The sequence below is a fragment of the Equus quagga genome, chromosome 5 (assembly GCF_021613505.1).
Source record: "Equus quagga isolate Etosha38 chromosome 5, UCLA_HA_Equagga_1.0, whole genome shotgun sequence".
NCBI lineage: Eukaryota > Metazoa > Chordata > Mammalia > Perissodactyla > Equidae > Equus > Equus quagga.
In genome coordinates, this window is record NC_060271.1 from 28,475,780 (window position 1) to 28,490,692 (window position 14,913).

Here is a 14,913-nt window from a genome sequence, read left to right on the forward strand (position 1 = left end):
TATTTGTGCCTCTCCTGTGACTCAGGTGTAGTGTGTGATCCTTGAAGGGCAACAACCAGCGTCTAGCACAGGGTTTGGAGCAGATTAGGAGTGCAGTATATTTGTTGAATGAATAAATTGCATTATCTCTTGACTCAGTCACTATAACTATCTAATCTCTTCTGGATCACAGGCTCTGAGGAAGGTCTTACATGTTCCTCTACCATCACTATCAACCGGTAATTCTAGCACAGGGCTGGTGGGTGCTCTTTAAACATTTATTGTATGTATGGATGAATAAACAACTAAAGTCAGTCTTTCTTAGGGCCTGCCACAAATTTGGTAGTACTAACACAAGTACTGCATTTCATCTGACAACCTTCAGTGGCTTCCCATTGTACTTCGAATAAAACACAAATATGTTACCATGGCTTATAAGGTCCTGCATCTGGACCATGCCCTTTTCTTACTTGTTCACCATACTACAGCCATCCTAGTCTTTTTTCAGTTCCTCTCATGTGCATGCTCTTTCATTCCCTAGGAACTTGGCATTGTTCTCCTCTGCCTGAAATGCCTCCCCCTGCTTAAACTGGCTAACTCCCACTCATCCTTCTGGTCTCAGATTGTTACTTTTCTCAGAGTCCTTCCCTGGCCACCCAGCCTAATTAGAAAGCCCCTGTTAATCTCCCTTGGAACACCTTGTTCTTTTCCTTCCTAGCACATATGTACTGTGGGACTCCCCCACTAGGCTGGAAACTCCTTGAGGGCAGAGACTACATTTGTCTTGTTCATGTCTGTAAACCCAATGCCTTGTAGTGTCTAGCACATAGCATTTGCTTAATAAATATTTGTACATGGAATGAATCGCAAATACTTACAAGGTTGGTGTCACATGCTGGCTACAATCTGAGGGCAGGAACCGAGTTTATCACCTGCTACCTCTTGGTGCCCCTAGGTTTTTTAAGGGGCCCATGGAGGTTGGTGGGCACAGTGCTCAGGAGTAGGGTCTGACTAGAGAGCCCTGGCTCCCCTCCCTATAGCCTGCACCATCCTACTCTTGGGCTACACAGCTGCAGAAGCAGAAACATGAGGAGGGCTAGGTATCTGGAGGGAGAAGCTAGCTCCTTCTCTGGCTGCTCTGGGGCCTCTCTCCTAGGCTTGTCCTCCACCACAGCCTGTCCACCAGGGCCCCTTCACACGTACACATCACCTTGGTTCTCTCACCCAATGTGAAAGCCTCCCTGGCCTGTGCCCTTGCCTCCTCTGCTGCTGCCACCCTGTCACCCACAGACAGATGGGAAATCTCCATCAAAGACTAACCCTTCCTTCCAGGCTCAGAGGATCACAGCAGGGTCCTGGAAGAAGCTCCTCTAACAGTGAGCTCAGGAAAGGATTGATAGGGCTCACAGCTACCCCTCCCCCCAACACACACACCGACCTAAAATAGGAATGACCATCTGGATCCACTTACAGGGCTGGCTGGGGAAGGGAAGGATGGCAGAGCTGGAACTGTCAAGATGGGAAAGCTTCGAGGGTAAGATGCTGCTTATTTGAAGGGTGAACTCGGGGCACGTCCTGTCTTGGTGGGAGTCTGGGCACCCCTTCAACTGGCCCCATGTGCGAGTTGCCAGGGCTTACATACTAAGTCTCTTCCCTCATCTCAGCATTGGAGGCCCCCATGGTCTGGCCCCAAACCCCAACCTTCTTTTCCAGCCACACCTCTCACTCTCTCCCTTGGGACTTGCTTGGAGTGAACCTCACTGGGCTGTCTGCCCTTCAGAGAATGAGCCCTGCACTTCCTGCCTCGTGTCTTTGCTCACACTGTTCCTTTAGCAGAATGCCCTTCCCCTGCTCTCCTATTCCACCTTCAAGGTTTCTGGCAAATTCTGCCTCTTTGCTCCCAGAGCACGAAGGCTGTGTTCCTACCTATTGAATATTCATGTGTACTTGCATTAGCATTAGCTGTTTACATGTCTGTCTCCCCCAAGAGACTGTAAACTCCTTGAGAAGGGGACTGACTGGATCTATTGGTCCCTGTAGCCAGCACAGCACCTGGCAGATAAGAAGTGCTCGGGAATGTCACTGGAGCTATTTGTTAACCATAGATGGTCTCCTTAAGGGCTCCGGGGAAGAATCACCTCAATCAATAACCCAGAGAAGCAGGGCCGAGCCAGGGGCGATTGCGGTGCAGGTTGGAGGAACTGCTGGGTGTGATGCAGTGTGTGTGTGTGTGGAGTGTGAGAGGGCAGTGTCCTCTCTTCTGCAGCCTTTCTGCTTCTCCGTTCATTACCTTCTCTGGCTCCTGGAGACTGGGATTCTCCCCATTAAGCCCTAAACTGTCTTCCAGGATGGCTCCAACTCTCTGTGGTGGCAAGGGGGCCATTTTGAGAACAGACCCTCTGACCCTTTAGAGATCAGTTTACAAAACAACTTTCTTCTCCATTCCATTTTGTAGATGGGCAGACTTACCCAAGAAATTAGAAAGCGCAGCTAGGACCAGAATGGAAGTACCCTACTCCCAGGTGGGCAGTAAAGCATTCAGGAGTCAGTCAGCAAGCCCAGTGTTTGAACCTTTTCTCTGTCAGGGTCATCATACCTTGGGAAAGTAACTGAACCTGTCAGGTCATCAGTTTCCTCATCTTTAAAATGGGAAATGATAATTCACATCTTGTAGGGTTTTTGTAAGGTTTATTTGATAGGCTATATCAGAACAGTTCATGGCCCAAAATAAACACTCACTGTTAGCTATTATAGCAGTTAAAACCACACATCTCTATTGTAGGACTCTTAACCACTTAAAAAGCACTTTGATGCACATAATCTCACTCTGATTTGGAGCCTCCTTACAATGCGGTGAAGTAACCAGAGCAGGTATTGTGACACCCATTTTACTGATGAGGAAAATGCACCTGGGGAGAGCTTCAGGAACTTTCCTGAGGTCTAAGCATAATATTAGACAGAGTTGGGGTTCTGAACCTCAACTCTGGGCTGTCTCTGCTGGTGACCACTTTTAGGGCCATTAAAGAATGAGGCCAAGACCAGCCTGAGATTCTGTAAATCACCATAAAACTATGCAAACTATGGCATCATTAGGACTAGGACCTATTTTATATATATAAAAAGAAATGGGTCGGGCGCAGGAGGCAGAAGAACAAGGCCAAACAATAGAGTGCCTCATGGCTGCCACTGTGGCACTCGCCTCTCACTAGACACAGGGCTTGGCACACGGCAGGGCACTTGATGGCAGAATATACTGGGGAGGACTCATGGTCCCAGTGAAATCCAACGTTCAGGGACCATGAACAACCTCTGTACTTGCTATTCCACATTTTCCAAATAATGTGGAGGCTCCAGGAGGGCAGGGACTACTCTGCTGCGTGCATTTTCATTAAGCCAGTGACAGGACATAGGAGGAGCTCAAAAAGTATCATGACACCAAATAAGAAAGTGATTTTTAAAGAACTGGACCAAGAGTCAGAGATTAAGGATCCATTGCTGGTTTTGCTTCTAATTCACTGGGGTCCTTAGGCAGCCCATCCCTTTCTACTGCCCCTTTGGAACTCATTGTCCCTGTTTGTACAATGTGGACATGGGGCTAGATCAGTGTTTCTCAGCTCTGGCCATACATGAAAATGAATCCTAGGTGCTTTAAAATAATGGATGGATGCCTGGGCCCCACCTTAGACTAATTAAAACAGAATCTCTGGGTGGGGCACTGGTAGTTTTTAATGTATCCTGGGCGATTCTGATGTATACCCAGGGATGAGAGCCTCCAAGCTAGATGCTCTCTCACCACCTTTTAAGTTTTGCAACCACATTTCAGCATGCTCCTGAGCATCCAACACCAGCAGCAGGCCTCTGGGGCCATACCTGCCCACCACAAACACACAGGTCCCAATTCTAATGTCTGTTTTCCTGTACATTCACTGTATGGGCTTATCTGAGCCCCAGGCTCTATCAGCATGGATAGTCACACGTGGAAACATGTTAAAATTGGAGTACCATGGATCTTTTTACTGTCTCTACAGTTTTGCCTTTTTCAGAATGTCATATAGTTGGGATCAGGCAGTATAGCTTTCAGACTGGCTTCTTTCACTAAGCAACATGCATTTAAGTTTCCTCCATGTCTTTGTGGCTTGATAGCTCATTTCTTTTTATTACTGAATAATATTCCATTGTATGGCTGTACCAGTTTGTTTATCCACTCACCTTTTGAAGGACTTCTTGGTTGTTTCCAGCTTTTGGCAATTATGAATAAAGCTGCTGTAAACATTTATGTACAGGTTTTTGTGTGGACATAAGTTTTCACCTCATTTGGGTATAAATATTGAGAGTGATTGCTGGATCCTAGGTAAGACTATATTTAGCTTTGTAAGAAACTGCCAAACTGTCTTCCAAAGTAGCTATGCCATTTTGCATTCCCACCAGCAATGAATGAGAGAATTCCTATTGCTCCATTTCCTTGTCAGCATTTGTTATTGACAATTTTTTGGATTCTAGCCGTTCTTATAGGTGTATTTTAGTATCTCATTGTTGACTTCATTTGCAATTCCCTAATGAGATAATGCTGAGCATCTTTCATACGCTTATTAGTCACCTGTATATCCTCTTTGGTGAGGTGTCTATTTAGATCTTTTGCCCATTTTTCAGTTGGGTTTTTTTTTTCATAGAGTTTTAAGAGTTCTTTGTATATTTTGGATACAAGTGCTTTATCTGATGTTTTGCAAATATTTTCTTGGTCCTTGGCTTATCTTTTTCATTTTGTTGATTTCATAGAGAAGTTTTTAATGAAGTCCAACTTATCAATTTTTTCTCTCATGGATTGTGCTTTTGATGTCGTATCTAAAAGTGCATCGCCAAAACCCAGATCACCCAGATTTCTCCTATGTTTATCTTCTAGAAGTTTTATCCTTTTGTGTTTTACATTTAGGTCTATGATCCATTTTGAGTTAACTTTGTGAACTGTGTAAAGTCAGTGTTTAGATCCATTTTTTTGCATGTAGATGTCCAGTTGTTCCAGCACTATTTGTTGAAAAGACTATCCTTTCTCCATTGAATTGACTTTGCTTCTTTGTCAAAGATCAGTTGACTATATTTGTATAGATCCACCTCTGGGTTCTTTATTCATTCCATTGATCTTTTTGTCTATTCCTTTGCCATTACCACTGTCTTGATTATTGTAGCTTTAGGCTAAGTCTTAATGTTGGGCAGTGTCAATCCTCCAACTTTATTCTTCTTTGACTTTGCTATTTGTGTTGGCTATTCTGGGTCTTTTGCCTCTCCATATAAACTTTAGAATCAATTTGTTGATATTCATAAAATAACTTGCTGAGATTTTGACTGGGATTTCTTTGAAGTTATAGATTAAGTTGGGAAGAAATAACATCTTAATAACATTGAGCATTCCTATCCATGAGCATGGACTATCTCTTCATTTATTTTGATTTTCCTTGATTTCTTTCCTCAGTTTTGTAGTTTTCCTCATATAGATCTTGTACATATTTTGTCATATTTATTCCTAAGTAATTCTTTTTTTTTTTGGTGCCAATGAGGGCTGAATAGGTGGAGCACAGGGGATTTTTAGGGCAGTGAAACTATTCTGTATGACAGTGATGGTGGATACATGACATTATGCATTTGTCAAAACCCATAGAATTGTACAATACAAAGAGTAAATCTTAATGTAATCTTGGGCTTTAGTTAATAATAATGTATCAATATTGGTTGGTTAATTGTAACAAATGTACCACACTATTGCAAGATGTTAATAATAGGGGAAACTAAGCCAGGGAGAGAGGTGGTATATGGGACTCTCTGTACTATCTGCTCCATTTTCTATAAGCCTAAAACTTCTCTAAAAAAATAAAGTCTATTAATTAAAAAAAAATAAAAAAGGAGTACCAACTCCAAATGAAAGGGAGCCCCTGGTGAAGTCTTCCACTGGCTCCTCCTTGCTTACAGTATCAAGCCTACAGTCTCACCAAGCACAGGAAGTCCTCCACAGTTTGACTGCCTCTCCAGTCCATAGGCCGCCCCATCTCTACAGTGCAGCTGAACTGAATCACTCAGGCTCCATGAGGAAATCTGGGACTTTGCACTACTCCCTTCGCCTAGAACATTGTTCCTCCCTTGCCTGGTCTGCAAATGTCTTGAAGAAGCTTCTGCAGACTTCAATTTGGGAACACAGAGGAATACCAGCCCACAGCACCTGCTCCATAACACCACCTACTGTGCTTCTGGCAGGACTTCTTTCCTGTCTGTCTCCTGCACTAAACCGAGCATACCCTGCTGACCCCAGCCTGATTGTTTCCAAATGTAACAAAGAGACGAATCACAAAATTTCAGTAGTGAACTGAAACTATTGTTTCCACAGAACTGAGCCACAGTTCCCAAACTGTGCATCAGGGCCCCCTAGGGTGCCACAGCAAATTCACAGGGAGCACAGTAGGGTATTTTAAATTTGAGAAGTACTCAACACCTGTTGGCTACCAAGAGAACTACTAGCTCAAGCATCATTAGGTCGCGCTACATTCCTTTGATTAAGTCATCTTTGAGAACCTGGGTTTTTAGCGGTTGCTGTGATAAAAAGCAAATGAAAGTCAATGTGGAACAGGAAATAAGGGTGGTGATGTCCAATCTGATTAGAAAGTTTGACAAGTTTTGCAGTGCCCAACAAGCTGAGAGATCCCATTAGTCGTTGTAGTTATTTAAGAATGAAATAAAAATAGTTTCTTCTAATTTATATGTATTATTTTTTTAAATGATCACTGACTTAGTAGGACATAAATTGTTATTGAGTGATTTGTGCTTAACTACTTAATAAATTGAACTGTTAGGTATTTCTTGTGGCTTAGGGGCTCCATGAAAACATTACTGAGACACTAACAATGGGGTGAGTGCTATGAGCTGAGAAAGTTTGGCAATCTCTGTTCTAAGAAATCCTCTAATCCAGGGCACATCAAAAAACTGCAGGCTGTGAAATCAATTTAGTGGGTTACAACCAGCATTTTTTCTCCTTAATAAAGTAGAAGGGCAAATAGAAGACATTGCATGTAGCAAGGGTAAGTATTATTGTGTCTAACTTATGCTCATTATATACATACAAATAAGCATGGGTATCTTGGGTCACAATGTAAAACATATATTTCCTGTTTGGGTATGGATTTAAAAAGTTTGAAAAACCACTAAGACTCCAACCTCCTTATTTTACAGATGAGAAAACAGCCTGGAGAGTGAAAGCTGATTGTTGCAAATCACAGCCACCAGTGCTGGGCTCTGCACTCGACCCTGCTAGGCTGGGTGACAGCTCCTCACAGGGACCCTCCAAGGCAGGCCTCATTCTGCCTGGTAGAGGTGTGGTTACTCAAGTCACAGAGCTACAGAGGTGAGGGATCAGATACCCTTACTTTGGTCCCAAGACCCATTTGCTCCCCACAAATGCCACCAGCCACACCTAGAACAAAATGGTTTTAATCAATTGCGTCACCCTCACTCTCCTGGGAGCGGAGCAACAAAAAGGCTCGGCTCCTGCCCCCAGAGGACAGTAAGGCTTATGTGTCTCTCCACACTGCAGGGCCCAGGCTGGGCAGGCAGGGGGCAGGAGGGAGGGAGGGAGGGTGGGAGGCAGGGAGAGGGGAAATGGTGCGTGGCTCGAACACAGGAAAGCAAAGGGGCCCCTGTTGGTCCTTGGGCCCCAGGGCCCAGCTTCAATTCTCCCGCTCTCCCCTCCCTGGCTGGAGAAAGGTCATGGAGAAGAGATAGGGGAGCAAGTCCCAGCAGCAGGAGAAGCAGCAGCAGCTGTTTCCTTCACCAATAAATATACTTCATTACCAAGCTAGAAGAGAGGGGTGGGAGGAGGGACAGGGGTGGGGAGGAAGGGGGAGAAGCTGCCACCTGTGTTGCTGGGATTAAAGCAATGACGAGATGGTGCCAGACCCCCCACCACTGTCCTCGGGCCCCCTGTCTTCTTAAAACTGTGAAAAAGCTTTTAACATGGCCCTTCTGTCTCTAGGGCTGCTCTGAAGCCTGACCGAGAGGAGGCACCTGGCAGAGACAGGCGGGGAGGGAGGGCGGGAGGGAGAAAAGAAGGGAGGCTGCTTCTCCCCAGAGGCTGCAGCTGGAGGGCTGCGGCCAAGTAAGCACTGAGGGGAAGTGGGAGGGAGAGGGGAGGAAGGATGAACCAACTACCAGGAGCAGCTCCGAGCTGAGAGCCAAGGGGGCAGAGAAAGGGAGGCTTGGTGAGTGGTGGGGTGACCATTGCATCCAGTGTAAAGCTTGGGGCTGCTGAGGAGGGAGGGAGCTGAGTTGGGGACTTTCCCATCCAGAGTGGCTCAGGAGACCCACCCCTCTCCCCCCAGAGCAGCAGGGACAGAGAAAAGCCATCACTTCTTTGGTCTTTGTGGCGGCTCAGCATGTGGGGTGGGAGGGAGGGCAGAATGGGCCCTTAGCAGGGAGCGCCACCTCAGTGAGAGTAGGCCTGGCTGGGAGCTCTGGCAGAAAGGTCACAGTGAGGCTGAGGAGCGCCCGAGAAAGGAGAGTGGCCGTAGTGTGGAAGGGCTGGGACGGGTGGATGGGATATGGTGTGGTGCCCTACCCTCTGCCAGGCCCTCAGGAAAGGCTGAGCCCCAGAGACGGTCAGTGAGAGCAGGTGCAGGGCCCAGAACCAGTGCCTGGCAGGTGGGAGAGGATGCTTTACTGCGACCAGGCAGTGGCCTGGCTTTGCCCACTCCAGGGCTCCCATCCTTCTGTCTGCTTCCACCCTGACACAGTAGCTCTGGAGGGAGGGTGGGACCCCATCCTTTTTCAGAACCTTCCCTGAAGACCTCAGGTAGAGTGAGCCTTTCCTGCCAGGGAGCAAGTGTGGCAGCAGGTCAAGGCTGGCCCTTATGGTCTGGGAATCTGGGAATTCCACTCCCCTTTCTGCTGCCAACTGAAGGGTAGGACAGTCGTTGAAGACAGCTTCAGCCCTTGCCTCCCCACCCAAGGCAGGCCGAGCCCTCTAGGGACATGGAAGCGGGAGGTGGGGGGCAGATGGAGGGGCTTCCCCTCCTGCTCTTCTGCTCAGGGCTGGGACCAGTCAAGGGGCAATCCACCCAAAAGTCTGAAAGCCAGCAAGTTGCAGCAACCCCCACCCCCAATGCCAAACTAACAAACAAAACAGGGGAAATGAAAAAATGGGGGTGAGGAGACAAACCAAAACAGAACCCCCTGACCTCCTGCCCAGGTGGAGGGTCCAGCCAGTAGCAGGGGCTGGAGACCAGGGCTAGGAGGGTCTAGCTGGGCCGGCACTGCACCTGGCCCTCAGAGCTGTCCTCATCGTCAGAGGCCCCAGCACCCCCACTGCTCAGGCCTGTGATCCGGTAGCCCATGTTGAGCAGCATCACCTCCAACGGGTCTGCATTCATGCGCCGCTGGTTGGCCTGGGAAGCGCCCTCCATGTCCTCTACAACTCGGCCTGTGAGGTCTTCACTCTGGAGGGGAGGGACACATACTACTGGGATGTATGTGCAGGGGGGTGGGGGACACATACACACACAATGAGCTATACATATGGAGGGGGGATGTATATACCAGGAGATGTATATGGGTATTCCATCGGTTTACCCATATGTGTGTATGGGTGGAGGCGAACGTGCATACTGGGATATATACGGGACACACATACCACATCTATGTGATGGAGATGAGATGCCACATGGGGTTATATGTTTGGGGGGCCCACATGGTAATATACATTGGGAGGGGACAAAACACACTGGGATACATATTGGGGGAATACACAAACCAGGGTATACACAGGGGCCCCACAAAGGAAAATGCTGGGGACACAGCACATCAGGATATATATGGGGGACTCATACATGGACATGTATGAGGGAGGACTCACCCCAGGATATGTTGGGTACACACACTGGATCTCAGAGTTGGGGGTGCAGACATACTCCCCCAATCCCACTCTTTTCTGTTGCCGCTCCCAACAACCCTTGCTTTTTTTTTTTGGTGAGGAAGATTGGCCCTGAGCTAACATCTGTGCCAATCTTTCTCTGTTTTGTATATGGGACGCCGCCACAGTACGGCTTGATGAGCGCTGTTTAGGTCCACGCCCAGGATCCAAACCTGTGAGCCCTGGGCTGCCGAAGTGGAGCATGCAATCTTAACCACTACACCACCAGGCTGGCCCTGCAAAAACCCTGTCTTTATCCTTCTTTTCCTCTCCCCTCAACGGAGGGTCCAGTAGGCTTGTCTCTTTAAAATTTGCAGCAAATTGCCTTTGAAATTAGATATACCACTTGACTTCTGTTTTGCCAGCTGGGAAGAGGGAGGTGGTGGGGCAGAGGGTATGAGAGACCTCAGGCCGGCCTGCCTGGCTACACACCCTGGGAACAGAGGGGACCACACTGTCCTAAGTGTCCCTGTGGGCTGGACACCTTACAGGTATCACTTCTTTAATCCTCAAAGCAACCTTCTGAGGTAGCACTGTCATTTCCATTACAATGTAGATGATAAAAACCTGAGGCAGAGATGGTTAAGTCCCTCAGGCAGTGAATGAAGAGCCCAGGATTCAAAGGCAGGCCCATCAGACTCCAAAGCCTGCATACTTCCCATATGACTGAGAGACTGGGCTCTGCACAGCTTCTGGGGGACACATCACAGTGGTATATGAGGGGTACCTAAGGAGCCATGATGTGTGCTGGAGCTGGTCTGTTTCCCTCCCCACCCTCCCACACGTGTCCTTGGTTACTGTGTCCTGTATGTGAATCTCAACCTTGCAGCTTGCTCAAGAATATGCCCCTTGAAAGCAGGAGCCAACTCTTGTCCCTAGAACTGCCCACTGCATTTAGAGCCTTCAGAACTTGATGGCTCCCACCTTCACACAGCCTTGGGCCCTGGAGTAAGAGCTCACTCATTCTAGCAGCTTCTACTCTCTGCGTGACTCATGTCCCTTCCCAACCCTCACAGCCTCAGCTGGAGGCCTTGTGCAAGGTCCATCCCTACCTTCCTCCCTGTCTGGCTTCAGCCACCTTGTTTACACTCTCACCTCTGGCCGGGGGTTCCAGAGCCGCACAACAGGGTCGATGCCGCTGGTGGCTAGGAAGCAGTAGCTGGGGTGTGGCTGTAGGCAGTTGACGATGGACTCATCCCCCTGGAGCACGCGGACCAGGTTGGTGGTCTCCTTTTCCCAGATGAAGAAGGAGCCATCGTCAGAGCCACTGACGATGTATTGAGCGTTGCTGGCAGGGGGGCAAAGGGCAGGGAGGTCAGGTGGGGTACTGCCCTTCAGCCTCAAGTAGAGGCTGTGTGGATGAGGGCAAGGGGGAGCAGGGAATTCTGGAGCCACTCAGACCCCCGAACTCCCACGCACGTGGTAATCCCCTCCATACTGCAGAGCCCTAGTCACGGTTCAACTGTTCTCTTGAACTCAGGTTCAAGGATTGCCTGGGTCTCTACAAGATACTCTCCCCCAAAGTACATTATAAGCTCCTTGGGTACCAGGATTGGATCTTGCATCTCTCAGGTCTCTGGGGACACCCTTGTCTAAACCTTCCCTCAGTAGTACCAGCCTTCCTGGATCCAGACCCCCAAATCCTACAGTACATGTGCCCTTTACACACCGCTGACATTTAGAGGGGATCTTGATGGAGAGATTCTTGATTCCTGTCCATGTGTCCTACCTCCTCAAGGAAAGTAAAACATCTACAAAGGAGTGTTGTGGGTAATGGTGTCTGAGAAACAGGCTGTGCCCTCAGTACCTGGGGCACAGTTCTGAGCACACAATAAGTGTGCCAACATTGCCAGGCTCTGAGGGCTCTTGCCTCATACCCCCAGCAGAGGGAGGCTCCAAGCATCCAGATAAAGAAACCAAGCTCCAGCACATGGAGACAGGGAGGAGGGGATGGTGGATAAAGGAATAGTCCAGGCACTGTGCTGGATGCTTTATGGATTACCTCATCAGTCCTCCTTATGGCCCCAAGAGTGGGGATGGCTGGTTTCATTTTATAGATGAAGAAACTGAGGCACACAGAAGTGAAGCCACTTGTCCAAGGGTATAGAGGCAGAGCTGGGATTGTGAGACTTTTCTAAAAGCATTATGCCCTTCCCCCCCCCCCCCCCCAACCTTCTGCTGCCAACTGGGCTGTGCCCTCCTCCTCTTTAGGGCCTCGGACCTGCCAAAGAAATTGGCCTCCTTGATATCCGTGGTGGTGTTGCAGTGGCCACAGTAGCGGAACTGATAGTCGTAGCTTCGCTCTCGCAGCACCATCTCATCCTCTGAGATGGAGTCCTTGCGGCTTGTGCTGCGGAGGCGGACTGGGCCGCCACCGCCACCGCCACCACCACCGCCACCAGCTCCCTTCTTCTCCTCTGGGGGTAGAGATCAAGGAAAGGTGAGAGTCCTAGCCCTCTCTCCCCTCCCACATCTTTCCCCATTCCTGGCCCTGTTTTCATCTCAAGTACTAGCAACGCAGGGCTAACTGCCTCTACCCCTACCCGGGAAAACTGGAAACAACTGTGGGGAAGAAGCATCTTTGGATGCCACCCTTGAGGATGTTGAAGAGGAGACCTTTGATGCCAGGAGGGCCTTGGCTCAGGTCCTTGAATAATGTCTGGAAGCCCCAAGGTTGTACAGGCCCAAGGTCTGTTTCTGTGGAGTGGAGAGGCAGGGTGGGGAGGGTGAAGCACTACCAAGAGAGCCTCGAGGGGATGACTTTTCCAAATACAGCCATAGCTCTGAAGGCAGTAAGGTCTTCCTTGCTGGAAGACAAGTTATCATGGATTCCAACTGAGGCACTGATGGGTTAAGTGCCTTGGGTAAAATCACACCAGTTTCCTCAGTGCCTTAAAAGTGCCTTGTTCCTGCTTGCTTCAGGGCCTTTACACATGCTGGTCCCTATACCAGGAACTCTTCACCTCCCACAGCTACGCTTTGTATCTAGTTAAGTCTTCCTCTTCATCCTTGAGATCTCAGCTTAAATGTCTCTTCTTCAAGAACCCCAGACTGCCATCAAGCCTTTGCCCCATACACTTATACCATATCAGGTCCCCATAGCACTCGTCACACTCTGTTTTTCCTTCCTTGCTTGGTTCTTTCACTAGGCTGTAAACTCTAAGAATACAGAAATCCCAACTGACTTGTTCACAGCTTATTCCCAGGACCCAGCACAGTGCCTGGCACACGGTAGGTACTTAAAAGCTATTCAAACAAATGAATCAATCATATTGTTAGTAAACTGCGAAGGAGAGAGGTGACAGTCCTGTCTACCTCCAGTGAGCTCATCTTTCATGTTTATAGACCACACTAAAATTACCCAGCTTGCTCTCCAAAGTTACCAAGGTGAGCTGGGCAGTGTTTCAAATGCTCTCTGTGCAGGTGAGGCAGCAGGTTCAGAGAGGCTGTGCTTTGCCCAAGGTTACCACATGCAGGAGCTGAGATTGGAACCTGAGGCTCCACACCCTGTTCCCGAGGCACTTCTACCGCCCTGTACTGCTGCCTTTGCTGCAAGCATGCAAAGTGGAACCAGTGCAACCCCAGCTGCTGCCCCTTACTCAGATGCCCAAGGGAGTATCCAAGGCCCTGTCTGAGAGCAGGTGAGAATGCCCTGGGCACCCCATGGCCTGATTGGTCTCAGCTTCTTCCTATCCTGAGTCACAGGCACTGCACCAGGTGCTCTAAACAGGCTATCACTAATCCTCAATAGAAACTCTGAATGAAAGGTGCTATCATTCCCCCTTTTCAGTGAGGAAACTGAGTCTCAAAGAGACCAAGTGACTGTCTCAAGGTCACATGGTTTCTGAATCAGCATCTGAGCCCAGGCCTCTTCAATCCCAGAACGATGTCCTCTCCAGAGTGTCATGCAGCATCTCACATAGAAAGAGTGACAGCAACCCCTCCTCAGTACCCACTTACCACCATCATTTTTGGAGAAGAGGGCAGCCGTGATGTCACGGCCCAAAGCATCACAAGCGCTGCTGTGGGCCTGTTCTGGGAACTTCCCTTTGAAGTCATCCAGGCACTCCAGAGCCTCAGCCACGTACTTGAGCTCAAAGAGGCAGCGGGCCAGGCGGAAGTGTGCCTTCAGGTGACATGGGTTTAGGGAGATGGCCTTGAGGCAGTCCCTCAGGGCATCGTAGTGGTCACCATCCCTGGAAAGGCAGGGAGTGTGGCTTGGAGATAGGATCACACGGCAAGCAAGGAGTTCCTACTGTCTCTTCTGCTTCGTGCGGCCACCCCAGCCCACCTCTGACAGATCTCAAGGGGAGGGTACTTGGGGATGAAGAGAATCCTGGCTCCACTGAGGTCTTGCTCCCCAGGAGACGGAGTACGTTAAGGACGCAAGCTGGGAACCAAGGCCTTGGGGATTTGTGGAGGTGGGAGGTAGATGTGTGGCAAAAGCCAGTATCAGGCTGCCCTCTGCTGGACACAGAATGCAACTGCACACCCGCTCACCCCAGGCACCCGCAGCTCTGCAGCAGAAGGCCTGGCATCTTGCCCGCCTCAGGCTCCCCAAGCCCTCCTTCTCCCTTCCTCCATCCACCCCTTCAAATCCCCCCCCAACTGGCCTTCAAAGCCATGTCCGAGGCAGGGGGCCCTCAAGGATGGTTCTGTGGTCTGGGGAAGCCAGAAGTGCCAGGCTGGGGATCCAGGGTCTGACCAGCAGGCTGCAAGCCCTCAGCCAGACCCCCCTCTGTCCTGGCTGACTGATCCACAGCAGCTGTGGCCTCTGCCTCCGGGGGCTGGAGGATGGGGCCTGACAGACTGGCAGAGTCAGCTCTCTGGAAGCTGATGGCGATGGGGGGAGTGCACGCCAGGAGCTCCAAATCATCCCCACTCACTTCTCCAACCTCCCAAAGCATAGATAAAGGGAAGTGGGAATTTTCTTGTGGGGGGAGTAGGTGTGGAGGGTTCAAAGGAGAAGCCCCTCCTTTTTCCACCCTGTG

At 49.3% G+C, this 14,913-nt stretch overlaps 1 protein-coding gene across 3 annotated transcripts in view; it reads right to left on the reverse strand.

Annotated features, from left to right (window-relative positions):
- Nucleotides 1-7,431: 7,431 nt before the first annotated feature.
- WDTC1 (WD and tetratricopeptide repeats 1) overlaps nucleotides 7,432-14,913 on the reverse strand; it is a 62,526-nt gene continuing 55,044 nt past the window's right edge. For all 3 annotated transcript variants that reach the window (XM_046661563.1, XM_046661561.1, XM_046661562.1), the window contains 4 exons: nucleotides 13,883-14,118; nucleotides 12,144-12,339; nucleotides 11,018-11,210; nucleotides 7,432-9,449 (listed from right to left, as the gene is read on the reverse strand). In XM_046661563.1, the coding sequence (XP_046517519.1) occupies nucleotides 9,252-9,449; nucleotides 11,018-11,210; nucleotides 12,144-12,339; nucleotides 13,883-14,118 (823 nt within the window). In that variant the 3' untranslated portion in view covers nucleotides 7,432-9,251. The remainder of the gene's footprint in view (nucleotides 9,450-11,017; nucleotides 11,211-12,143; nucleotides 12,340-13,882; nucleotides 14,119-14,913) is intronic.